The sequence below is a fragment of the Cinclus cinclus genome, chromosome 1 (assembly GCF_963662255.1).
Source record: "Cinclus cinclus chromosome 1, bCinCin1.1, whole genome shotgun sequence".
Taxonomy (NCBI): domain Eukaryota; kingdom Metazoa; phylum Chordata; class Aves; order Passeriformes; family Cinclidae; genus Cinclus; species Cinclus cinclus.
The window spans coordinates 151,189,310-151,209,911 of NC_085046.1; the positions used below are offsets into that span (position 1 = coordinate 151,189,310).

General features: G+C 40.8%; 1 protein-coding gene across 1 annotated transcript in view; it reads left to right on the forward strand.

The window, feature by feature from the left end:
• RECQL4 (RecQ like helicase 4) overlaps positions 1-20,602 on the forward strand; it is a 58,508-nt gene that overhangs the window by 16,019 nt on the left and 21,887 nt on the right. The window contains 11 exon segments of the mRNA XM_062492527.1: positions 2,009-2,096; positions 2,212-2,305; positions 4,158-4,271; positions 5,811-5,921; positions 6,023-6,115; positions 9,596-9,732; positions 9,830-10,049; positions 10,052-10,121; positions 10,123-10,204; positions 13,826-14,005; positions 17,103-17,259. Of these exon segments, the coding sequence (XP_062348511.1) occupies positions 2,009-2,096; positions 2,212-2,305; positions 4,158-4,271; positions 5,811-5,921; positions 6,023-6,115; positions 9,596-9,732; positions 9,830-10,049; positions 10,052-10,121; positions 10,123-10,204; positions 13,826-14,005; positions 17,103-17,259 (1,346 nt within the window).

Here is a 20,602-nt window from a genome sequence, read left to right on the forward strand (position 1 = left end):
TATTGGGTTTATTGGGGTTTTATTGGGTTTATTGGGGTTTTATTGGGGGTTTATTGCGGTTTTTATTGGGGTTTATTGGGGTTTATTGTTTTTTTTTTTAGGATTTTCTAAATGGCTTTTTTTTTCCTTATTTTTTTTAGTTTTTTTTCCAGGGTTTTTTTAATGACTTTTTTTTCCCCTAACATTTTTGGGTTTCTTTGGGTTGTTTTGGGGTTATTTTAATGGCTTGTTTTTTTTTTTCCTGTGTGTTTTGGGGTTTTTTTAATGAATTTTTTTAGGTTTCTTCTGGGTTTTTTGGGGCTTTTTTCCAACTACTTTTGGGGGTTTTGTCCCAGCTTTTTTGGGGTATTTTTCCAGCCTCTTCCATTTTTTTTTTTCCTGGCTGTTTTTGGGGCTCTTTTTGGGCTTTTTTGGACTCTTTTCCTCCTTTTTTTCCAGCTTTCTGGGGCTGTTTTGTGGGGCTTTTTTGAGTTTTATTCCCAGTTTATTTGGTGGTTTTATTTTTCTTTTTTTTTTTTTGGCTCTTACCAGATTTTTTTTGGCTTTTCCAAAACTGGAGAACCCCAAAATCAAGGAGTTAAAAAAAAAATGCCAAAAATTAGACTCTAAAAGTTGGAGAATCCCAAAATTTGGGGATCCCCAAAATTAAAGACCCCAAAAATCGGGGATCCCAAATATACGAGAGCCCTAAAACCAGGGACCCCAAAATCAAAAATCCCAAACTTGGAGAATCCCAAAATCAGGGACCCCTCAAATCCAACACCCCAGATTTGAGACCCCAAAACCAGGAGACCCCAAAACCAAAAATCCCAAAATTTGAAACCCCAAAAATCAGAGACCCCAAAATCAGAGACCTCCAAAATTTGGAGAATCCCAAAATTTCAGACCCCTAAAATTGGAGATCCCTAAAATCAAAAACCCCAAAATTGGAGAATCCCAAAATTTTGAAATCCCTAAGTTGGAGAGTTCCAAAATTTGGGGTCCCAAAACTTGGAGACCCCAAAATCCAAAAAGCCCAAAATTTGAAACCCCAAAAACTGGAGACCTCAAAAATCAGAGACATCCAAAATTTGGAGAATCCCAAAATTTCAGAACCCTAAAATTAAGGATCCCCAAAACGGGAGATCCCTAAAATAAAAAACCCCAGAATTGGAGAATCCCCAAAATTTTGGGACTCCATAAGTTGGAGAATCCCAGAATTTGGGATCCCAAAACTTGGAGACCTCAAAATCATAAAGCCCAAAATTTGAAACCCCAAAAACTGGAGACCCCAAAAATCAGGGATCCCAAAATTTGAGACACCAAAACCTGGAGACCCCAAAATCAAAACCCCAAAATTCGAGACCCCAAATCAGAAATCACAACTATTGGAGCCCCCAGAAGTTGGAGAATCCCAAAATTTGGGGACCCCCAAAATTATAGACCCCAAAAATCGGGGATCCCAAAAATTGGAGACTCCAAAACTCAGGGGTCCCTCAAATTTAGGGAATCCCAAAAAATTGGAGATGAGAAAACCAGGGACCCCAAAAATTGGAGAATCCCAAAATCAAAAAACCCAAAATTAGAAACCCCAAAAACTGGAGACCCCAAAAATCAAGAGACGCCAAATATTGGAGATCCCTAAAATCAAAAACCCCAGAATTGGAGAATCCCCAAAATTTTGTGACTCCATAAGTTGGGGAGTCCCAAAATTTGGGGTCCCAAAACTTGGAGACCCCAAAATCCAAAACCCCAAAACCACAGATCCCAAAATCGGAAATGGCAATGACTGGAGCCCCTAAAAATTGGAGAATCCCAAAATTAGGAATTCCAAAATCGAGGACCCCAAAATTCCAAACCCTCCAAAATCACAAAAAAACCTCCAAAATTAAGAACCCCAAAATCAGAACAACCCCAAAAATCTGAAAACCCCAGCCCCACACCCCCCCAAAAAAAAAAAATCCCAAAATCAATTTTTTTTCCCACTTTTCCAAAATTCCCGTTGGATTTAATCCAGATTTTCCCTCAGGGCCCCTCCCGGGAATTTCGTGCGCCTCAACCTGAAGAGAAAAATTTATTCCCGCGGATTCCAGAGGGGAAAATTCCTCCGGAAGCAGGTGAGAAATTCCCAAATTTTGGATTTTTTGGGGAATTCTCGGGATTGGAATTTTGGGATTTGGGAAATTTTTTAAATTTTTTTTTTTTTTTTCCCCCCCCCACCCCCGGCCTCAGGTTTGGAAGCAAAAATGGAGGAAAAAATTTGGGAGTGGAGGAGATCGGTGCTTCCAGTGTGGAGGGAAAGGGCACTGGGCCTCGGAATGCACAGGTGAGGAAATCCTGGGAATTCTGAGGGGAAATCCTGGGAATTCTCAGGGGAAGGTTTGGGAATTCTGAGGGGAAAGTTTGGGAATTCTGAGGGGAAGGCTTGGGAATTCTGAGGGGAAAGTTTGGGAATTCTGAGGGTAAGGCCTGGGAATTCTGAGGGGAAAGTTTGGGAATTCTGAGGGGGAAGGCCAGGGAATTCTGAGGGGAAGGCTTGGGAATTCTGAGGGGAAATCCTGGGAATTCTGAGGGTAAGGCCTAGGAATTCTGTGGGGAAAGTTTGGGAATTCTGAGGGGAAGGCCTGAGAATTCTGAGGGGAAAGCTGGGAATTCTGAGGGGAAATCCTGGGAATTCTGAGGGGAAGGCCGGGAATTCTGAGGGAAAGGCCAGGGAATTCTGAGGGGAAAGTTTGGGAATTCTGAAGGGAAGGCCAGGGAATTCTGAGGGGGAAGTCTGGGAATTTTGAGGGGAAGGCCAGGGAATTCTGAGGGGAAAATTTGGGAATTCTGAGGGGAAATCCTGGGAATTCTCAGGGGAAATCCTGGGAATTCTGAGGGGAAGGTTTGGGAATTCTGAGGGGAAGTCTTGGGAATTCTGAGGGGAAGGCCTGGGAATTCTGAGGGGAAAGTTTGGGAATTCTGAGGGGAAGGCCGGGAATTCTGAGGGGAAAGTTTGGGAATTCTGAGGGGAAAGTTTGGGAATTCTGAGGGGAAAGTTTGGGAATTCTGAGGGGAAATCCTGGGAATTCTGAGGGGAAGGCCGGGAATTCTGAGGGAAAGGCCAGGGAATTCTGAGGGGAAAGTTTGGGAATTCTGAAGGGAAGGCCAGGGAATTCTGAGGGGGAAGTCTGGGAATTTTGAGGGGAAGGCCAGGGAATTCTGAGGGGAAAATTTGGGAATTCTGAGGGGTAGGCCTGGGAATTCTGAGGGGAAAGCCAGGGAATTCTGAGGGGAAGGCTTGGGAATTCTGAGGGGAAAGTTTGGGAATTCTGAGGGGGAAGTCTGGGAATTCTGAGGGGAAGGCCTAGGAATTCTGTGGGGAAAGTTTGGGAATTCTGAGGGGAAAGTTTGGGAATTCTGAGGGGTAGTCCTGGGAATTCTCAGGGGAAAGCCTGGGAATTCTGAGGGAATTTTTTGGGATTTCCGAGATGAAATTTTGGGATTTTTTTTCTGGGATTTTTTTGGGAATTCTGAGGTGGTTGTTTTGGGAATTCTGAAGGGAATTTTGGGGATTTTTTGGGATTCGGGGGGGGATATTTCTGAATATTTTTCAAAATTCTGAAGGAAAATTTTGGGGATTTTTTTGGGGATTTTTTGGGAATTCTGAGGGGAATTTTTTGGGAATTCCTAAGGGGAATATTTGGGATTTTTAGGGGAATTTTTGGGATTTCTGAAGAGAAATTTTGTGATTTTTTGGGGGGATTTTTTGGGAATTCTGCAGCGATTTATTTTGGATTTTTTGGGAATTCCGAATGGAATTTTGGGGGATTTCTTGGAATTTTCTTGGAGATTTTTTGGGATTTTTTGGGAATTTCTGAGGGGAATTTTTTGGGAATTCCTCAGGGGTATATTTGGGATTTTTAGGAGATTTTTTGGGAATTCGGAGGGGAATTTGGGGATTTTTTTGAGGGGGGATTTTTGGGAATTCTGAAGAGATTTTTTTTTTTGCGGTCTTTTTGGAGACTTTTTGGGAATTTCTGAGGGGAATTTTTTGGGAATTCCTAAGGGGAATATTTGGGATTTTTAGGGGAACATTTGGGATTTCTGAAGGGAAATTTTGGGAATTTTTGGGGATTTTTTTTTGGGAATTCCGAATTGATTTTTTTTTTGGAATTCCTTTTTTTTTTTCTGCGCAGGAAAAGATTTGGGGTCATTCCCAGAAAAAATTCCAGAGGAGGAGCAGGAGGAGCTTCCCACTGTGGATGAAATATCCCGAAAAACCAGCGGAGTTTTTATCCCGGAGATTCCCGGTGAGAACAAAAATTTGGGAATGCCGAAAATTCCAAAAATTTGGGAATTCCAAATTTTTCCCAGGAAAAATGGAGGGGTTTGACGCCAAAAATTGGGATTTTGGGCTCTGAGAATGTGGAATTTGGGCATTGAATTTGGAATTTTGATGTCAAAAAATTACATTTTTTTTTTCTCTTAAAATCTGGGACTTTATTATAAAAAGGGGGAAGAAAAAGAGTTTTAAAAAAATCAGGATTTGGGATTGAAAAGTGTGGGATTTGGGCATTAAAATTGGAATTTTGGCCTCAAAAAATTAATTTTTTTTCCTAAAAAATGGGAATTTCTTTCCCCCTAAAAATAGGGATTTGGCTCCCCCAAGAATCAGATTTTTTTTCCTCCAAAAATGGCATTTTTTCCCCCCAAAAATGTGTTTTTGTTTTTTTTTTTTTTCTCAAAAATGGAAATCTGTTTTCCCCAAAAATGGGAATTTTTTTCCTCAAAAATGGGAATTTTTTCCTTGAAAATGGCATTTTTTTTTCCACAAAAATGGCTTTTTTTCTCAAAAATGGGATTGATTTCCCCCAAAAATTGAATTTTCCCCCTAAAAATGGGATTTTTTTTCCCCTAAAAACCTGAAAATTTCCTCCTAAAAAATGGAATTTTTTTCCCCAAAAGATGGGAAAATTTTTTCCCCTAAAAATGGGATTTTCCCCGTAAAAACGGGATTTTTTTCCTCCCAAAAAATGGAATTTTCCCCCTAAAAATGTGATTTTTTTTTTCCTCCTAAAAACCTGACATTTTCCTCCTAAAAATGGGATTTTTTTTCCCAAAAACTGGGAATTTTTCCCCCTAAAGACGGGATTTTTTTTCCCCCATAAAAATGGGATTTTTACCCCAAAAATGGGAATTTTTTCCCCCTAAAAATAGAATGTTTTTCTCCCCAAAAATGGAATTTCCCCCCCTAAAACCAGAATTTTTTTCCCCTAAAAACGGGATATTTTTCCCCCCTAAAAATGGGATTTTTTTTCCCTAAAAAACTGAAATTTTCCCCCTAAAAATAGGATTTTTTTCCCCCAAAAAAAGTCTTTTTTCCCCCAAAAAAATGCGAATTTGTCCCCAAAAAATGGGATATTTTTTTTCCCCCTAAAAACGGGATTTTTTTCCCCTAAAAACCTGAAATTTTCCTCTTAAAAATGGGATTTTTTTCCCTCAAAGTACGGGATTTTATTCCCCTAAAAATTGGAATTTTTTCCCCTAAAAACCTAAAATTTTCCAACTAAAAATGGCATTTTTTTTCCCCAAAAAAATGGGATTTTTTTCCCTAAAAAACTGAAATTTTCCTACCAAAATGGCACTTTTTTCCCCCAAAAATGGGAATTTTTCCCCCTAAAAACAGGATTTATTTTTCCCCCTAAAAACGGGATTTTTCCCCCCTATATACGGGATATTTTTTCCCTAAAAATCGGATTTTTTTTCCCTAAAACCCTGAAATTTTCCTCCTTAAAAAATGGCAATTTTTTCCCCCTAAAAACCGGACATTTCCCCCCTTTCCCCCGCAGGCCTTGAATCCCAACCCGACAATTCCCGGGATTTCCTTCAGCCGGAATTTCCCCCTCCCCCCCCTGCCGTGGAACCCCTTTACTCCCCGAACCCCGACGGGACCATCCCAGGTACAAATCCCGGGAAAATCGCGGGGAATTCCCGGGGAATTCCCGGGAAAGCCCCGGGCCAGGCGCACTCGGTCTCGGTACCGAGCTGCCGCCTCCCGCAGATCCGCCGGAAGAAGTTCTGCGAGCGCTCCGTTCCTTCGGTCACTTCCGCTTCCGGCCGGGCCAGGCCGAGGCCGTCATGAGGATCCTTTCCGGTTGGATTTTCCCGCCTTTTTTTTTTGCCCCGCCCCTTTGCCCCGCGCCCCTTTTCCCCCCGCCCATTTCTTTGCCCCGCCCCTTCCCCACCCATTTTTCGTGCCCCTTTGCTCCGCCCATTTCCCCGCCCATTTCTTTGCATTGCCCCTTTTTGCCCCGCCCCATTGCCCCGCCCTTTTCTTTGCCCCGCCCCATTTCCCCGCCCTTTTCTTTGCCCCGCCCCTTCCCCACCCATTTTTCGCGCCCCTTTGCTCCGCCCATTTCCCCGCCCCTTTCTTTGCCTTGCCCCTTTTCCCCGCCCCTTTCTTTGCCTTGCCGTCTTTGCCCCGCCCCTTTCCCCGCCCCTTTCTTTGCCTTGCCGTCTTTGCCCCGCCCCTTTCCCCGCCCCTTTCTTTGCCCCGCCCTTCCCCCGCCCCTTTTTGCCCCACCCCCTTTCTTTGTCCCGCCCCTTTTCCTGCCTTTCTTCCCCGCCTTTTTTTTTCCCATATTTTTTCCTTTTTTCCTTACGTTTTTTTTCCCCCGCCTTTTTTTCCCGCATTTTTTTCTTTTTTCCCACTTTTTTCCCCACTTTTTTTCTTTTCTCCTGCCTTTTTTTCCCATTTTTTTCCCCTCCTTTTTTTTCTTCTTTCCCCGCCCTTTTTTTCCTCTCCTTTTATTTCCCCGTCTTTTTTTTCCCACCTTTTTTTTTCTTTTTTCCCACCTTTTTTCCCACCTTATTTTTTCCCCACCTTTTTTTTTCTTTATTTCCTGCCTTATTTTCCCGCCTTTTTTTCTCCCACCCTTTTTTTTTCCCATCTTTTTTTTTCATTTTTCCCCCCTTTTTTTCCCTTTTTTTTCCCCACTTTTTTTCCTGCCCTTTTTATTTCCCCCACCTTTTTTTTCCCTGCTTTTATCCCGCCTTTTTTTTTCCCTCATTTTTTTCCCCTTTTTTCCCACCTTTTTTTTTCTTGTTTCCCACCTTTTTTTTCCCCACTTTTCCCCATTTTTCCCCTTTTTCCCTTTTCCTGCTTTTTCCCCTCCATTTTTCATCCTTGTCTCCCTCCATTTTCCTGCTTTTTTTCCCCCAGCCTTTTCTTTTTTCTCCTCAATCTTTCCCACCCTTTTTCCTTCTCTTTTTTCCTTCTTTTTCCCTCCCTTTTTTTCCTGCTCTTTCCCTCCATTTCCCCCAATTTTTCCTCAATTTTTCCTTCACTTTCTCCCCATTTTTCCTCCATTTTCCCCCATTTTCCCCTCATTTTTTCCTCCATTTCCTCCCAATTTCCCCCATTTTTCCTCAAATTTTCCTTCCATTTTCCCTCAAATTTTCCCTCCATTTTCTCGCCATTTTCCCCAATTTTTTCCTCCATTTTTCTTCTGCTTTCTCTCAATTTTTCCTCCATTTTCCCCCCATCTCCTCCCCATTTCCCCTCATTTTTCCCTCCATTTCCCACCCATTTTTCCCCCATTTCCCCTCATTTTCCCCCTGTTTTCCCAAATACCCCCCCATTTTCCCTCCATTCCCCCCCATTTTCTCCCCATTTTCCCCAATTTTTCCTCCATTTTTCTTCTGCTTTCTCCCCATTTTTCCTCCATTTTTCCCTCCATTCCCCCCCCTTTTCTCCCCATTTTCCCCAATTTTTTCCTCCATTTTTCTTCTGCTTTCTCTCAATTTTTCCTCCATTTTCCCCCCATTTCCTCCCCATTTCCCCCCATTTTTCCCCCATTTCCCCTCATTTCCCCCCCCACTTTTCCTAAATACCCCCCCATTTTCCCTCCATTCCCCCCCATTTCCCCCCCATTTTCCCAATTTTTCCTCCATTTTTCTTCTGCTTTCTCCCCATTTCCCCTCATTTTTCCTTCCATTTCCCCCCCCATTTTTTCCCCATTTTCCCAATTTTTTCTCCATTTTTCTTCTGCTTTCTCCCATTTTTCCTCCATTTTTCCCTCCATTTCCCCCCATTTCCACCCATTTTTCCCCCATTTCCCCTCATTTCCCCCCCAGTTTTGCCAAATAACCCCCCCATTTTCCTTCCATTTCTCCCCATTTCCCCCCCATTTTCCCTCCATTCCCCCCATTTCCTCCCCATTTTCCCCAATTTTTTCCTCCACTTTCTCCCCATTTTTCCTGAAGTTTTTCCTCCATTTTTCCCTCCATTTCCCCCCCATTTTTCGCCCCATTTTCCCCAATTTTTCCTCCACTTTTTCCCCATTTATCCTCAATTTTTTTCCTCCATGTTTTCCTCCACCCCCACATTTTTCCCTCCATTTCCCCCCATTTTCCCTCCATTTTCCCCCCTTTCATTTTCCCTCCATTCCCCCATTTTTCCCCATTTTTCCTCCATTCCCCCCCATTTCCTCCCCATTTTTTCCAAATTTTCCTCCATTTTTCTTCTGCTTTCTCCCCATTTTTCTCCATTTTTCCTCCATTTCCCCCCATTTCCCCCTCATTTTTCCCTCCATTTCCCCACATTTTTCCCTCCATTCCCCCCCATTTCCTCCCCATTTTCCCCAATTTTTTCCTCCATTTTTCTTCTGCTTTCTCTCAATTTTTCCCTCCATTTTCCCCCCATTTCCTCCCCATTTCCCCCCATTTTTCCCTCCATTTCCCCCCATTTTCCCCAATTTTTCCTCCATTTTTCCCTCCATTCCCCCCATTTTCTCCCCATTTTCCCAATTTTTCCTCCATTTTTTCTTCTGCTTTCTCCCATTTTTCCTCCATTTTCCCTCCATTCCCCCCCATTTTTCCCTCCATTCCCCCCCATTTTCTCCCCATTTTTCTTCTTCTTTCTCCCCATTTCCCCCCTTTTTCCCTCCATTCCCCCCATTTTCTCCCCATTTTCCCCAATTTTTTCCTCCATTTTTCTTCTGCTTTCTCTCAATTTTCCTCCATTTTCCCCCATTTCACCCCCATTTCACCCCCATTTTTCCCTCCATTCCCCCCCATTTTCTCCCCATTTTTCTTCTGCTTTCTCCCCATTTTCCTCCATTTTTCCCTCCATTTTCCCCCATTTCCCCTCATTTTTCCCTCCATTTCCCCACATTTTTCCCTCCATTCCCCCCCATTTTCTCCCCATTTTTCTTCTGTTTTCTCCCCATTTTTCCTCCATTTTTCCCTCCATTCCCCCCCATTTTTCCCTCCATTCCCCCCCATTTTCTCCCCATTTTTCTTCTTCTTTCTCCCCATTTCCCCCATTTTTCCCTCCATTCCCCCCCATTTTCTCCCCATTTTCCCCAATTTTTTCCTCCATTTTTCTTCTGCTTTCACTCAATTTTCTTCCATTTTCCCCCCATTTCCTCCCCATTTCACCCCCATTTTTCCCTCCATTTCCCCCCCATTTTCCCTCCATTTCCCCCCCATTTCCCCTCATTTCCCCCCCACTTTTCCCAAATACCCCCCCATTCCCACCCCCCCCCCCCCCCATTTCCCCCCACCCTTTCCCCACATTTCCCTTTCCCAAATTCCCAAAATTCCCATTTTTTTTTTCCTTTCCCCTCCTCAGGAATCTCCACTCTGGTGGTGTTACCTTCTGGCATGGGCAAATCCCTTTGTTACCAACTTCCTGCTCTTCTGTACCACCAAAATTCCAGCAGCATCTGCCTGGTGATTTCCCCTCTCATTTCCCTCATGGAAGATCAGGTATTCCCCAAAATTCCCATTTTCCCCATCTCAAATTCACCTGGAATATCCAAAAACTAAATAAAAAAAATATTAATTTGGAATATTCTCATCTCAGATTTCCAATCTCCCTTCACCCCTCAAAGCCGTTTGTATCCACTCCAACCTCTCCAATCCCAACGAGAATCTGCCTTGAGAAAAGTGAGTGAAAATCCCAATTTTTCCTCTTTTCAACGTGCCAAATAAATCCCCAATAAATCCAAAAAAAAAAAAAAAAAAAATCCTCATTTTTTTTTTTTTTAAATTTTTTTTCTCTTAGATCAAGAACGGCCAAGCTCAGATTTATTTCTTTCTCCAGAATTTCTTGTGGCATCTGAAATTTTTCCCCGTTTTTCCAGGATTTTCCTCCCGTTGCTTTGCCTGTGTGGATGAAGCTCAGTGCATTTCCCAATGGTCCCACAACTTCCGGCCCGCTTATCTCCACATCTGCAAGGTCACAAATCCAAATCTTCCCTTTTTTTCTCCTTTTTTCCATCATTTGCCCTCTTCTTGCCTTTTTTCCTGCTCTTTTTCCTTTTTTTCCCGACCTTTTTCCCCTATTTTCCCCTTTTTTCCCCCTTTTCCCCCCTTTTTTCCCCACTTTTTTCCCTTTTTTCCCCAACTTTTTTCCCTTTTTTTCCTATCTTTTTCATTTTTTTCCATTTTTTCCCCACCTTTTCCCCCCCTTTTTTTCCTTTTTTCCCACCTTTTTCCCTTTTCCCCCTTTTTTTTCCCTTCTTTCCCACCTTTTTTCCCCTTTTTCCTTTTTCCCCGATTTTCCCTTTTTTCCCTTTTTTTTCCCCACTTTTTTCCCTTATTTCCCTTTTTTTCCCCTTTTTTTCCTTTTTTCCCACCTTTTCCCCCCCTTTTTTCCTTTTTTCCCCACCTTTTTCCCTTTTCCCCCCTTTTTTTTCCCTTCTTTCCCACCTTTTTTCCCCGATTTTCACTTTTTCCCTTTTTTCCCCACTTTTTTCCCTTATTTCCTTTTTTTCCCTTTTTTTCCTTTTTTTCCCCACCTTTTCCCCACCTTTTTTCCTTTTTTCCCACCTTTTTCCCTTTTCCCCCTTTTTCCCTTTTTTTCCCACTTTTTCCCCTTTTTCGCAATTTTTCCCTTTTTCTCCCCCTTTTTTCCTTTTTCCCTCTTTTTTTCCACCTTTTCCCCCCTTTTTCCCCACCTTTTTCCCCCCTTTTTTCCTTTTTTCCCACTATTTCCCTTTTTTCCCCACCTTTTTCCCCCTTTTTTCCTTTTTTCCCACTTTTTTCCCTTTTCCCCCCTTTTTTCCTTTTTTTCCCCACTTTTTCCTTTTTTCCCAATTTTTCCCTTTTTTCTCCCCCTTTTTTCCTTTTCCCCCCCTTTTTTTCTCTTCTTTCCCCCTTTTTTTCCCACCTTTTTTCCCCTTTTTTCCTTTTTCCCACCTTTTTTCCTTTTTTCCCCCACCTTTTTCCTGATTTTGACTTTTTTTTCCCTTTTTTCCCATTTTTCCCAATTTTCCCCAATTTTTCCCTTTTTTCTCCCCCTTTTTTCCTTTCCCCACTTTTTTTCCTTCTTTCCCACCTTTTTTCCCCACCTTTTTCCCTGATTTTGACTTTTTTTCCCTTTTTTCCCCACTTTTTCCCCTTTTTTCCCACCTTTTTCCCTGATTTTCACTTTTTTCCCCACCTTTCCCCCCCTTTTTTTCCTTTTTTCCCAATTTTTCCCTTTTCCCCCTTTTTTTCCTTTTTTCCCACTTTTTCCCTTTTTTTCCAATTTTCCCTTTTTCTCCCCCTTTTTTCCTTTTCCCCCTTTTTTTTCCCTTCTTTCCCACCCTTTTTTCCCACCTTTTTTCCCCTTTTTTCCCACCTTTTTTTCCCCCTTTTGTCTCTTTTTTTCCCACCTTTTTCCCTGATTTTCACTTTTCCCCACTTTTTTCCCTTTCTTCCTGCCTTTTTTCCTCTCAATTTTCCATTTTTTCCTCTTTCCCTGCTCTTTTTCCCACCTTTTTCCTGATTTTCACTTTTTTCCCTTTTTTTTCCCCACTTTTTTCCCTTTTTCCCTTTTTCCCACTATTTCCCTTTTTCCCTTTTTTTCCTTTTTTTCCCCACCTTTTTTCCTTTTCCCCCCTTTTTTCCTTTTTTTCCCACTTTTTCCCCTTTTTCCCAATTTTTCCCTTTTTTCTCCCCCTTTTTTCCTTTTTCCCCCTTTTTTTCTCTTCTTTCCCACCTTTTTTTCCCACCTTTTTTTCCCCCTTTTTTCCCTACCTTTTTCCTGATTTTTACTTTTTTCCCTTTTTTCCCACCTTTTTCCCCTTTTTTTCCACCTTTTCCCCCCCTTTTACGTTTTTTTCCCACCTTTTCCCTTTTTTTCCCACCTTTTCCCTGATTTTCACTTTTTTCCTTTTTTTCCCATTTTTTTTCCATTTTTTCCCACCATTTTCCCTCCCATTTCCCACTTTTTCCCTTTTTCCACTTTTTTCCATTTTTCCTCACCTTTTTTTCCCTTTTTTTCACCTTTTTCCTTTTTTCCCCCCTTTTTTCCCACCTTTTCCCCACCTTTTTCCCACCTTTTTTCCCCCCCTTTTCCTTTTTTCCTCATGTTTTTTTCCCTTTTTTCCCCACTTTTTTCCCTTTTTTTCCCTCCCTTTTCCCTCCCTTTTCCCCTCCCTTTTCCCTTCCTCTTTCCTTCCCATTTTCCCTCCCTTTTCCCCTCCCTTTTCCCTTCCCTCTTTCCTTCCCATTTTCCCTCCCTTTTCCATCCCTTTTCCATCCCTATTTTTCTTCCTTTTCCCTCCCTTTTCCCATCTTTTTTTCCTTTTTTCCCCTCCCTTTTATCCTTTTTTCCCTCCCTTTTCCTTTTTCCCCACCATTTTCCACCTTTTTTTTTTCATTTTTCCCTCCCTTTTTTCCATTTTCCCACCTTTTCCCCTCCATTTTCCCATCTTTTTTTCCATTTTTCCCTCCCTTTTTTTTCCATTTTTCCCCTCCCTTTTTTTCCATTTTTCCTCCCTTTTTTTCCATTTTCCTTCCTTTTCCCCTCCCTTTTCCCCCTATTTTTCCCTTTTTCCTTCCCTTTTTTCCATTTTCCCCTCCCTTTTCCTTTTTTCCCATTTTCCCACCTTTTTTTCCACTTTCCCATCCCTTTTCCCCCCCTTTTCCCACCTTTTTCCTTCCATTTTCTCACCTTTTTTTCCATTTTCCCCTCCCTTTTTTCCATTTTCCCCTCACGTTTCCCCCCCCTTTTCCCACCTTTCCCCCCCCTTTTCCCATCTTTTTTCCATTTTTCCCTCCCTTTTCCCCTCCCTTTTCCTTTTTTCCCACCCTTTTCACTCCCTTTTTTCCCTTCCCTTTTTTCCATTTCCCTCCTTTTCCTCCATTTTCTCTCCCTTTTCCCTTTCCCTTTTCCCACCTTTTCCCCTCCATTTCCCCCCTTTTCCCACCTTTTCCCCCCTTTTCCATCTTTTTTTTCCATTTTCCCCTCCATTTTCCCATCTTTTTTTCCATTTTCCCTCCATTTTCCCCCATTTTTTCCATTTTTTCCCACCCTTTTCCCCTCCTTTCCCCCTCCCTTTTCCCACCTTTTTTTCCATTTTCCTTCCATTTGCCCTCCCTTTCCTCCCCTTTTCCCACCTTTCCCCCTCCATTTTCCTTCCTTTTTCCCCTCCCTTTTCCCACCTTTTTTTCGATTTTCCCTCCTTTTCCCTCCATTTTCCCCCTTTTTTTCCATTTTTCCCACCCTTTTCCCATCCCTTTCCCACTCCATTTTCCCACCTTTCCCTTCCATTTTTCCCTCCCTTTTCCCTCCCTTTTCCACCTTTCCCCATCCATCTTCCCACCTTTTTTTCCCATTTTCCCATCCCTTTTTTCCCATTTCCCCTCCCTTTTCCCATCCCTTCCCCCCCCTTTCCCCACCATTTTCCCATTTCCCTCCACTTCCCTCCCTCCCCCTCCCCACAAAAACCTCCCAAACCCCATAAACCCCCCCTCAAAAAAAAAAAAAACCCAAAAACCCCAAATCCCTCTTTCACTCCAACTCAACTCCTTTCCCCCCCCTCCTTTTCTCTCGCTCTCCCGTTTTCCCGCGGAATTCCCGGAATTCCAGATCCTCCGGGAACGTTTCGGCGTCCGCTGTTTCCTGGGGCTGGCGGGGGCGGCGGCGCCGGCGACGGCTCGCGACGCCCGGCTCCGTTTGGGGATCGCGCCGCGGGACGGCGCCGTCGGAGCCTTCGCCGTTCCCGACAATCTGCTCCTGTCGGTTTCCTCCGACGCCGACCCCGACGGGGTGAGCGGCCGATCCGCGGGGATCTGACAGCCTGGGATTGCTTTTTATAGCGTTTGATTGCATTTTATAGCGCTTTGATAGCGTTTTATAGCGCTTTGATAGCGTTTTATAGCGCTTTGATAGCGTTTTATAGCGCTTTTATAGTGTTTTATAGCGTTTTATTTCACTTAATGTCATTTTTATAGCGTTCGATTGCACTTTGATAGCGCTTTTATAGCATTTTATAGTGCTTTTATAGCATTTTATAACATTTTTATATTGTTTTATAGCATTTTTATAGCGTTTGATTGCACTTGGATAGCGTTTGATTGCATTTTATAGCGTTTTATAGCCCTTTGATAGCGTTTTATAGCACTTTTATAGTGTTTTATAGCGCTTTTATAGTGTTCTATAGCGTTTTATTTCACTTGATGTCATTTTTATAGCGTTTGATTGCACTTGGATAGCGTTTGATTGCGTTTTATAGCGCTTTTATAGCGTTTTATAGCACTTTTATAGCATTTTATAGCGCTTTTGTAGCGTTTTTATAGCGCTTTTATAGCGTTTTATTTCACTTGATGTCATTTTTATAGCGTTTGCTTGCACTTGGATAGCGTTTGATTGCATTTTATAGCGCTTTGATAGCGTTTTATAGCGCTTTTATAGAATTTTATAGTGCTTTTATAGCGTTTTATAACATTTTTATATTGTTTGATATCATTTTTATAGCGTTTGATTGCACTTTGATAGCGTTTGATTGCATTTTATAGCGCTTTTATAGCATTTTATAGCGCTTTTGTAGCGTTTTATGTCATTTGATGTCATTTTATAGCGTTTGATTGCACTTCGATAGCGCTTTTATAGCATTTTATAGCACTTTTATATTGTTTTATATCATTTTTATAGCGTTTCATTGCACGTTGATAGCGTTTTATAGCATTTTATAGCGTTTTTATATCATTTTATATCATCTTTATAGCGTTTGATTGCATTTTTATAGCGTTTTTATGGCATTTTATAACGTTTTTATAGCGCTTTATAGCGTTTTTATATTGTTTTATATCATTTTTATAGCGTTTGATTGCACTTTGATAGCGCTTTTATAGCATTTTATAGCACTTTTATAATGTTTTATATCATTTTTATAGCGTTTGATTGCACTTTGATAGCGTTTTATAGCATTTTATAGCACTTTTATAGCATTTTATAGCGTTTTTATAGCGTTTTCTGTCATTTTATATCATTTTGATCACGTTTGATTGCACTTTGATTGGGCTTTTATAGCATTTTATTTCATTTGATGTCATTTTGATAGCGTTTGATTGCACTTTGATAGCGTTTTATAGCATTTTATTGTGTTTTATATCATTTTGATAGCGTTTGATTGCATTTTATAGCGTTTTTATAGCGTTTTTATATCATTTTATATCACCTTTATAGCGTTTGATTGCATTTTTATGGCGTTTTATAGCATTTTATAGCGCTTTGACAGCGTCTTGTAGCGCTTTTATAGCGTTTTATTTCATTTGATGCCATTTTGATAGCGTTTGATTGCACTTGGATAGACTTTTATAGCATTTTTATATCATTTTTATAGCGTTTTTATATCGTTTTATGTCATTTTTATAGCATTTGATGTCACTTTGATAGCATTTTATAGCGCTTTTATAGCATTTTATTTCATTTGATGTCATTTTGATAGCGTTTGATTGCACTTTGATAGCGTTTTACAGCATTGTTATATTGTTTTATATCATTTTTATATCGTTTGATTGCACTTTGATAGCGTTTTATAGCAATTTTATAGCATTTTATAGCGTTTTTATAGCGTTTTCTGTCATTTTATATCATTTTATAGCGTTTTATAGCATTTTATAGCGCTTTTATAGCACTTTTATAGCGTTTTATTTAATTTAGTCATTTTTAATAGCGTTTCATTGCACTTTGATTGCATTTTATAGCATTTTATTGTGTTTTATGTCATTTTGATAGCGTTTGATTGCATTTTATAGCGTTTTTATATCATTTTATATCATCTTTATAGCATTTGATTGCATTTTTATGGCATTTTATAGCATTTTATAGTGTTTTTATGGCATTTTATAACATTTTTATAGCGTTTAATATCATTTTGATTGCGTTTGATTGCACTTTGATAGCGCTTTTATAGCATTTTATAGCGTTTTTATATTGTTTTATATCATTTTTATAGCGTTTGATTGCACTTTGATACCGTTTTATAGCATTTTATAGCGCTTTTATAGCACTTTTATAGCACTTTATAGCGTTTTATTTCATTTAATGTCATTTTTAATAGCGTTTGATTGCACTTTGATAGCGTTTTATAGCATTTTATTGTGTTTTATGTCATTTTGATAGCGTTTGATTGCATTTTATAGCGTTTTTATATCATTTTATATCATCTTTATAGCGTTTGATTGCATTTTTATAGCGTTTTTATGGCATTTTATAACGTTTTTATAGCGCTTTATAGCGTTTTTATATTGTTTGATATCATTTTGATTGCATTTGATGTCACTTTGATAGCGCTTTTATAGCATTTTATAGCACTTTTATATTGTTTTATATCATTTTTATAGCGTTTGCACTTTGATAGCGTTTTATAGCGCTTTTATAGCACTTTTATAGCATTTTATAGCGTTTTTATAGCGTTTTCTGTCATTTTATATCATTTTGATCACGTTTGATTGCACTTTGATAGAGCTTTTATAGCATTTTATTTCATTTGATGTCATTTTGATAGCGTTTGATTGCACTTTGATAGCGTTTTATAGCAATTTTATAGCGTTTTTATAGCGTTTTTATATCATTTTATAACGTTTGATTGCATTTTTATAGCGTTTTTATAGCGTTTTATAACGTTTTTATAGCGCTTTATAACGTTTTTATAGCGTTTTATAGCGCTTTATAACGTTTTATAGCGCTTTATAACGTTTTTATATTGCTTTATATCATTTTTATATTGTTTGATTGCACTTTGATAGCGTTTGATTGCATTTTATAGAGCTTTTATAGCGTTTTATATCATTTTGATCGCGTTTGATTGCATTTTATAGCCCCCCTTTTTTTTTTTTTTTTTTTTTCCCCCCGTTCCCAGGCGCTGCTGGAGCTGCTCCGTAATTGGAATTCTGGGAATTCTGGGAATTCCGTGATCGTTTATTGCACGCGGCGGGAGGAGAGCGAGCGGCTGGCGGCGCTGATCCGACGGGAATTCCCGGAATTCCCAGAAAAATCGCGGAAAAATCCAGGGGAAGGTGAGGAAATCCGGGCTGGGACGGAAATTTGGGCGAAATTCCGGAAAATTTGGGAAAAAATCTGGGAAAAATCTTGAGAAATTTGGGCGAAATTCCAGAAAAATTGGGGAAATCTGGGAAAAATCTTGAGAAATTTGGGCGAAATTCCAGAAAATTTGGGAAAAATCTGGGAAAAATCTTGAGAAATTTGGGCGAAATTCCAGAAAATTTGGGAAAAAATCTGGGAAAAATCTTGAGAAATTTGGGCGAAATTCCAGAAAAATTGGGAAAAAATCTGGGAAAAATCTTGAGAAATTTGGGCGAAATTCCAGAAAATTTGGGAAAAAATCTGGGAAAAATCTTGAGAAATTTGGGCGAAATTCCAGAAAATTTGGGAAAAAATCTGGGAAAAATCTTGAGAAATTTGGGCGAAATTCCAGAAAATTTGGGAAAAATCTGGGAAAAATCTTGAGAAATTTGGGCGAAATTCCAGAAAATTTGGGAAAAAATCTGGGAAAAATCTTGAGAAATTTGGGCGAAATTCCAGAAAAATTGGGGAAATCTGGGAAAAATCTTGAGAAATTTGGGCGAAATTCCAGAAAATTTGGGAAAAATCTGGGAAAAATCTTGAGACATTTGGGCGAAATTCCAGAAAATTTGGGAAAAAATCTGGGAAAAATCTTGAGAAATTTGGGCGAAATTCCAGAAAAATTGGGGAAATCTGGGAAAAATCTTGAGAAATTTGGGCGAAATTCCAGAAAATTTGGGAAAAATCTGGGAAAAATCTTGAGAAATTTGGGCAAAATTCCCAAAAATTTGGGGAAATCTGGGAAAAATCTTGGGAAATTTGGGCAAAATTCCAGAAAATTTGGGGGGAAAATTTGGGGATTTGAGGAAAAATTTTGGGAAAAATGGGAAAAAAATTGGAGGGGAAAAACGTGGGAATTGGGTAAAGATGGGAAAATTTTGAGGGATTTGGGGGGAAAATGTGGAAAAATGGGGAATTTTTTTGGGAAAATTTGAGGGATTTGGGGAAAATTTGGGAATTTGGGAAAACGGGGAATTTTGGAGGAAAACTTGAGCGGTTTGGTGGGGGGGGGGAACAAAACAAAACCCAAAACAACCCCCCCCCAAAAAAAAAAAAAAAGCGGAAATTCCGCCACGATTTTTCACGGAAAACTTTTCCAAATTCGGATGGAAAAATTCCCGAGGCTGGGAGAAAAACCGGAATTCTCAAAAAATAAAAAATAACAACAACGACTGCGACGACAAAAATTGGGAAATAAAAATCACCAAATTAAATCCAGGGCGAAAATTTCGGCGATTCGGCGTCGGAAAACGGCGAAATTCTGGATGAAAATTTCGGCGATTCCACATTGGAAAACGACGAAATCCGGGTTGGAAATTTCGGCGATTCCGCGTCGGAAAATGGCGAAATTCTGGAAGAAAATTTCGCCAATTCCGCGTCGGAAACGACAAAATCCGGGTTGGAAATTTTGACGATTCCGCGTTGGAAAAAGACAAAATTCTGGATGAAAATTTCGGGAATTCTGCATCGAAAAACGGCGAAATCCGGGTTAAAAATTTCGACGATTCGGTGCCAGAAAACGAAATTCTGGATGAAAATTTCGGCGATTCTGCGTTGGAAAACGACGAAATCCGGGTTGGAAATTTCGGCGATTCCGTGTCTGAAAACGACGAAATCCGGGTTGGAAATTTCGGCGATTCCGTGTCGGAAAACGACCAAATCTGGGGTGAAAATTTCGGCGATTCCGCGTCGGAAAACAAAATCCGGGGTGAAAATTTCGGCGAATCAGCGTCAGAAAACGACAAAATCCGGGATGGAAATTTCGAAGATTCCGTGTCGGAAAACGACGAAATCCGGGTTGGAAATTTCGGCGATTCCGTGTCTGAAAACGACCAAATCTGGGGTGAAAATTTCGGCGATTCCGCGTCGGAAAACAAAATCCGGGGTGAAAATTTCGGCGAATCAGCGTCAGAAAACGACAAAATCCGGGATGGAAATTTCGAAGATTCCGTGTCGGAAAACGACGAAATCCGGGATGAAAATTTCGGCGAATCGGCGTCGGAAAACGACAAAATCTGGGGTAAAAAATTTCAACAATTCGGCGTCGGAACACGACGAAATTCTGGATGAAAATTGTGGCAATTCCACGTCGGAAAACAAAATCCGGGCTGAAAATTTCGGCCATTCCGTGTCTGAAAACGACGAAATCCGGGGTGGAAATTTCGGTGATTCCGCGTCGGAAAACGGCAAAATCTGGAGTGGAAATTTCGGCGATTCTGTGTCAGAAAACAAAATCCGGGGTGAAAATTTCGGCGATTCGGCGTCAGAAAACGACGAAATCCGGGATGAAAATTTCGAAGATTCCGCGTTGGAAAACGACGAAATCCGGGATGAAAATTTCGGCGAATCGGCGTCGGAAAACGACAAAATCTGGGGTAAAAAATTTCAAAAATTCGGCATCGGAACACGACGAAATTCTGGATGAAAATTGTGGCAATTCCACGTCGGAAAACGACGAAATCCGGGGTGAAAATTTCGGCGATTCCGTGTTGGAAAACAATGAAATCCGAGTTGGAAATTTCGACGATTCCGCGTCGGAAAAAGACAAAATTCTGGATGAAAATTTCGGCAATTCCGCATCGAAAAACGGCGAAATCCGGGTTAAAAATTTCGACGATTCGGTGCCAGAAAACGAAATTCTGGATGAAAATTTCGGCGATTCTGCGTCAGAAAACAAAATCCGGGGTGAAAATTTCGGCGAATCAGCGTCAGAAAACGACAAAATCCGGGATGGAAATTTCGAAGATTCCGCGTCGGAAAACGACGAAATCCGGGTTGAAAATTTCGACGATTCGGTGCCAGAAAACGAAATTCTGGATGAAAATTTCGGCAATTCTGCGTTGGAAAACGACGAAATCCGGGTTGGAAATTTCGGCGATTCCGTGTCTGAAAACGACCAAATCTGGGGTGAAAATTTCGGCGATTCCGCGTCGGAAAACAAAATCCGGGGTGAAAATTTCGGCGAATCAGCGTCAGAAAACGACAAAATCCGGGATGGAAATTTCGAAGATTCCGCGTCGGAAAACGACGAAATCCGGGATGAAAATTTCGGCGAATCGGCGTCGGAAAACGACAAAATCTGGGGTAAAAAATCTCAACAATTCGGCGTCGGAACACGACGAAATTCTGGATGAAAATTGTGGCAATTCCACGTCGGAAAACGACGAAATCCGGGGTGAAAATTTTGGCGATTCCGTGTTGGAAAACGATGAAATCCGAGTTGGAAATTTCGACGATTCCGCGTCGGAAAAAGACAAAATTCTGGATGAAAATTTC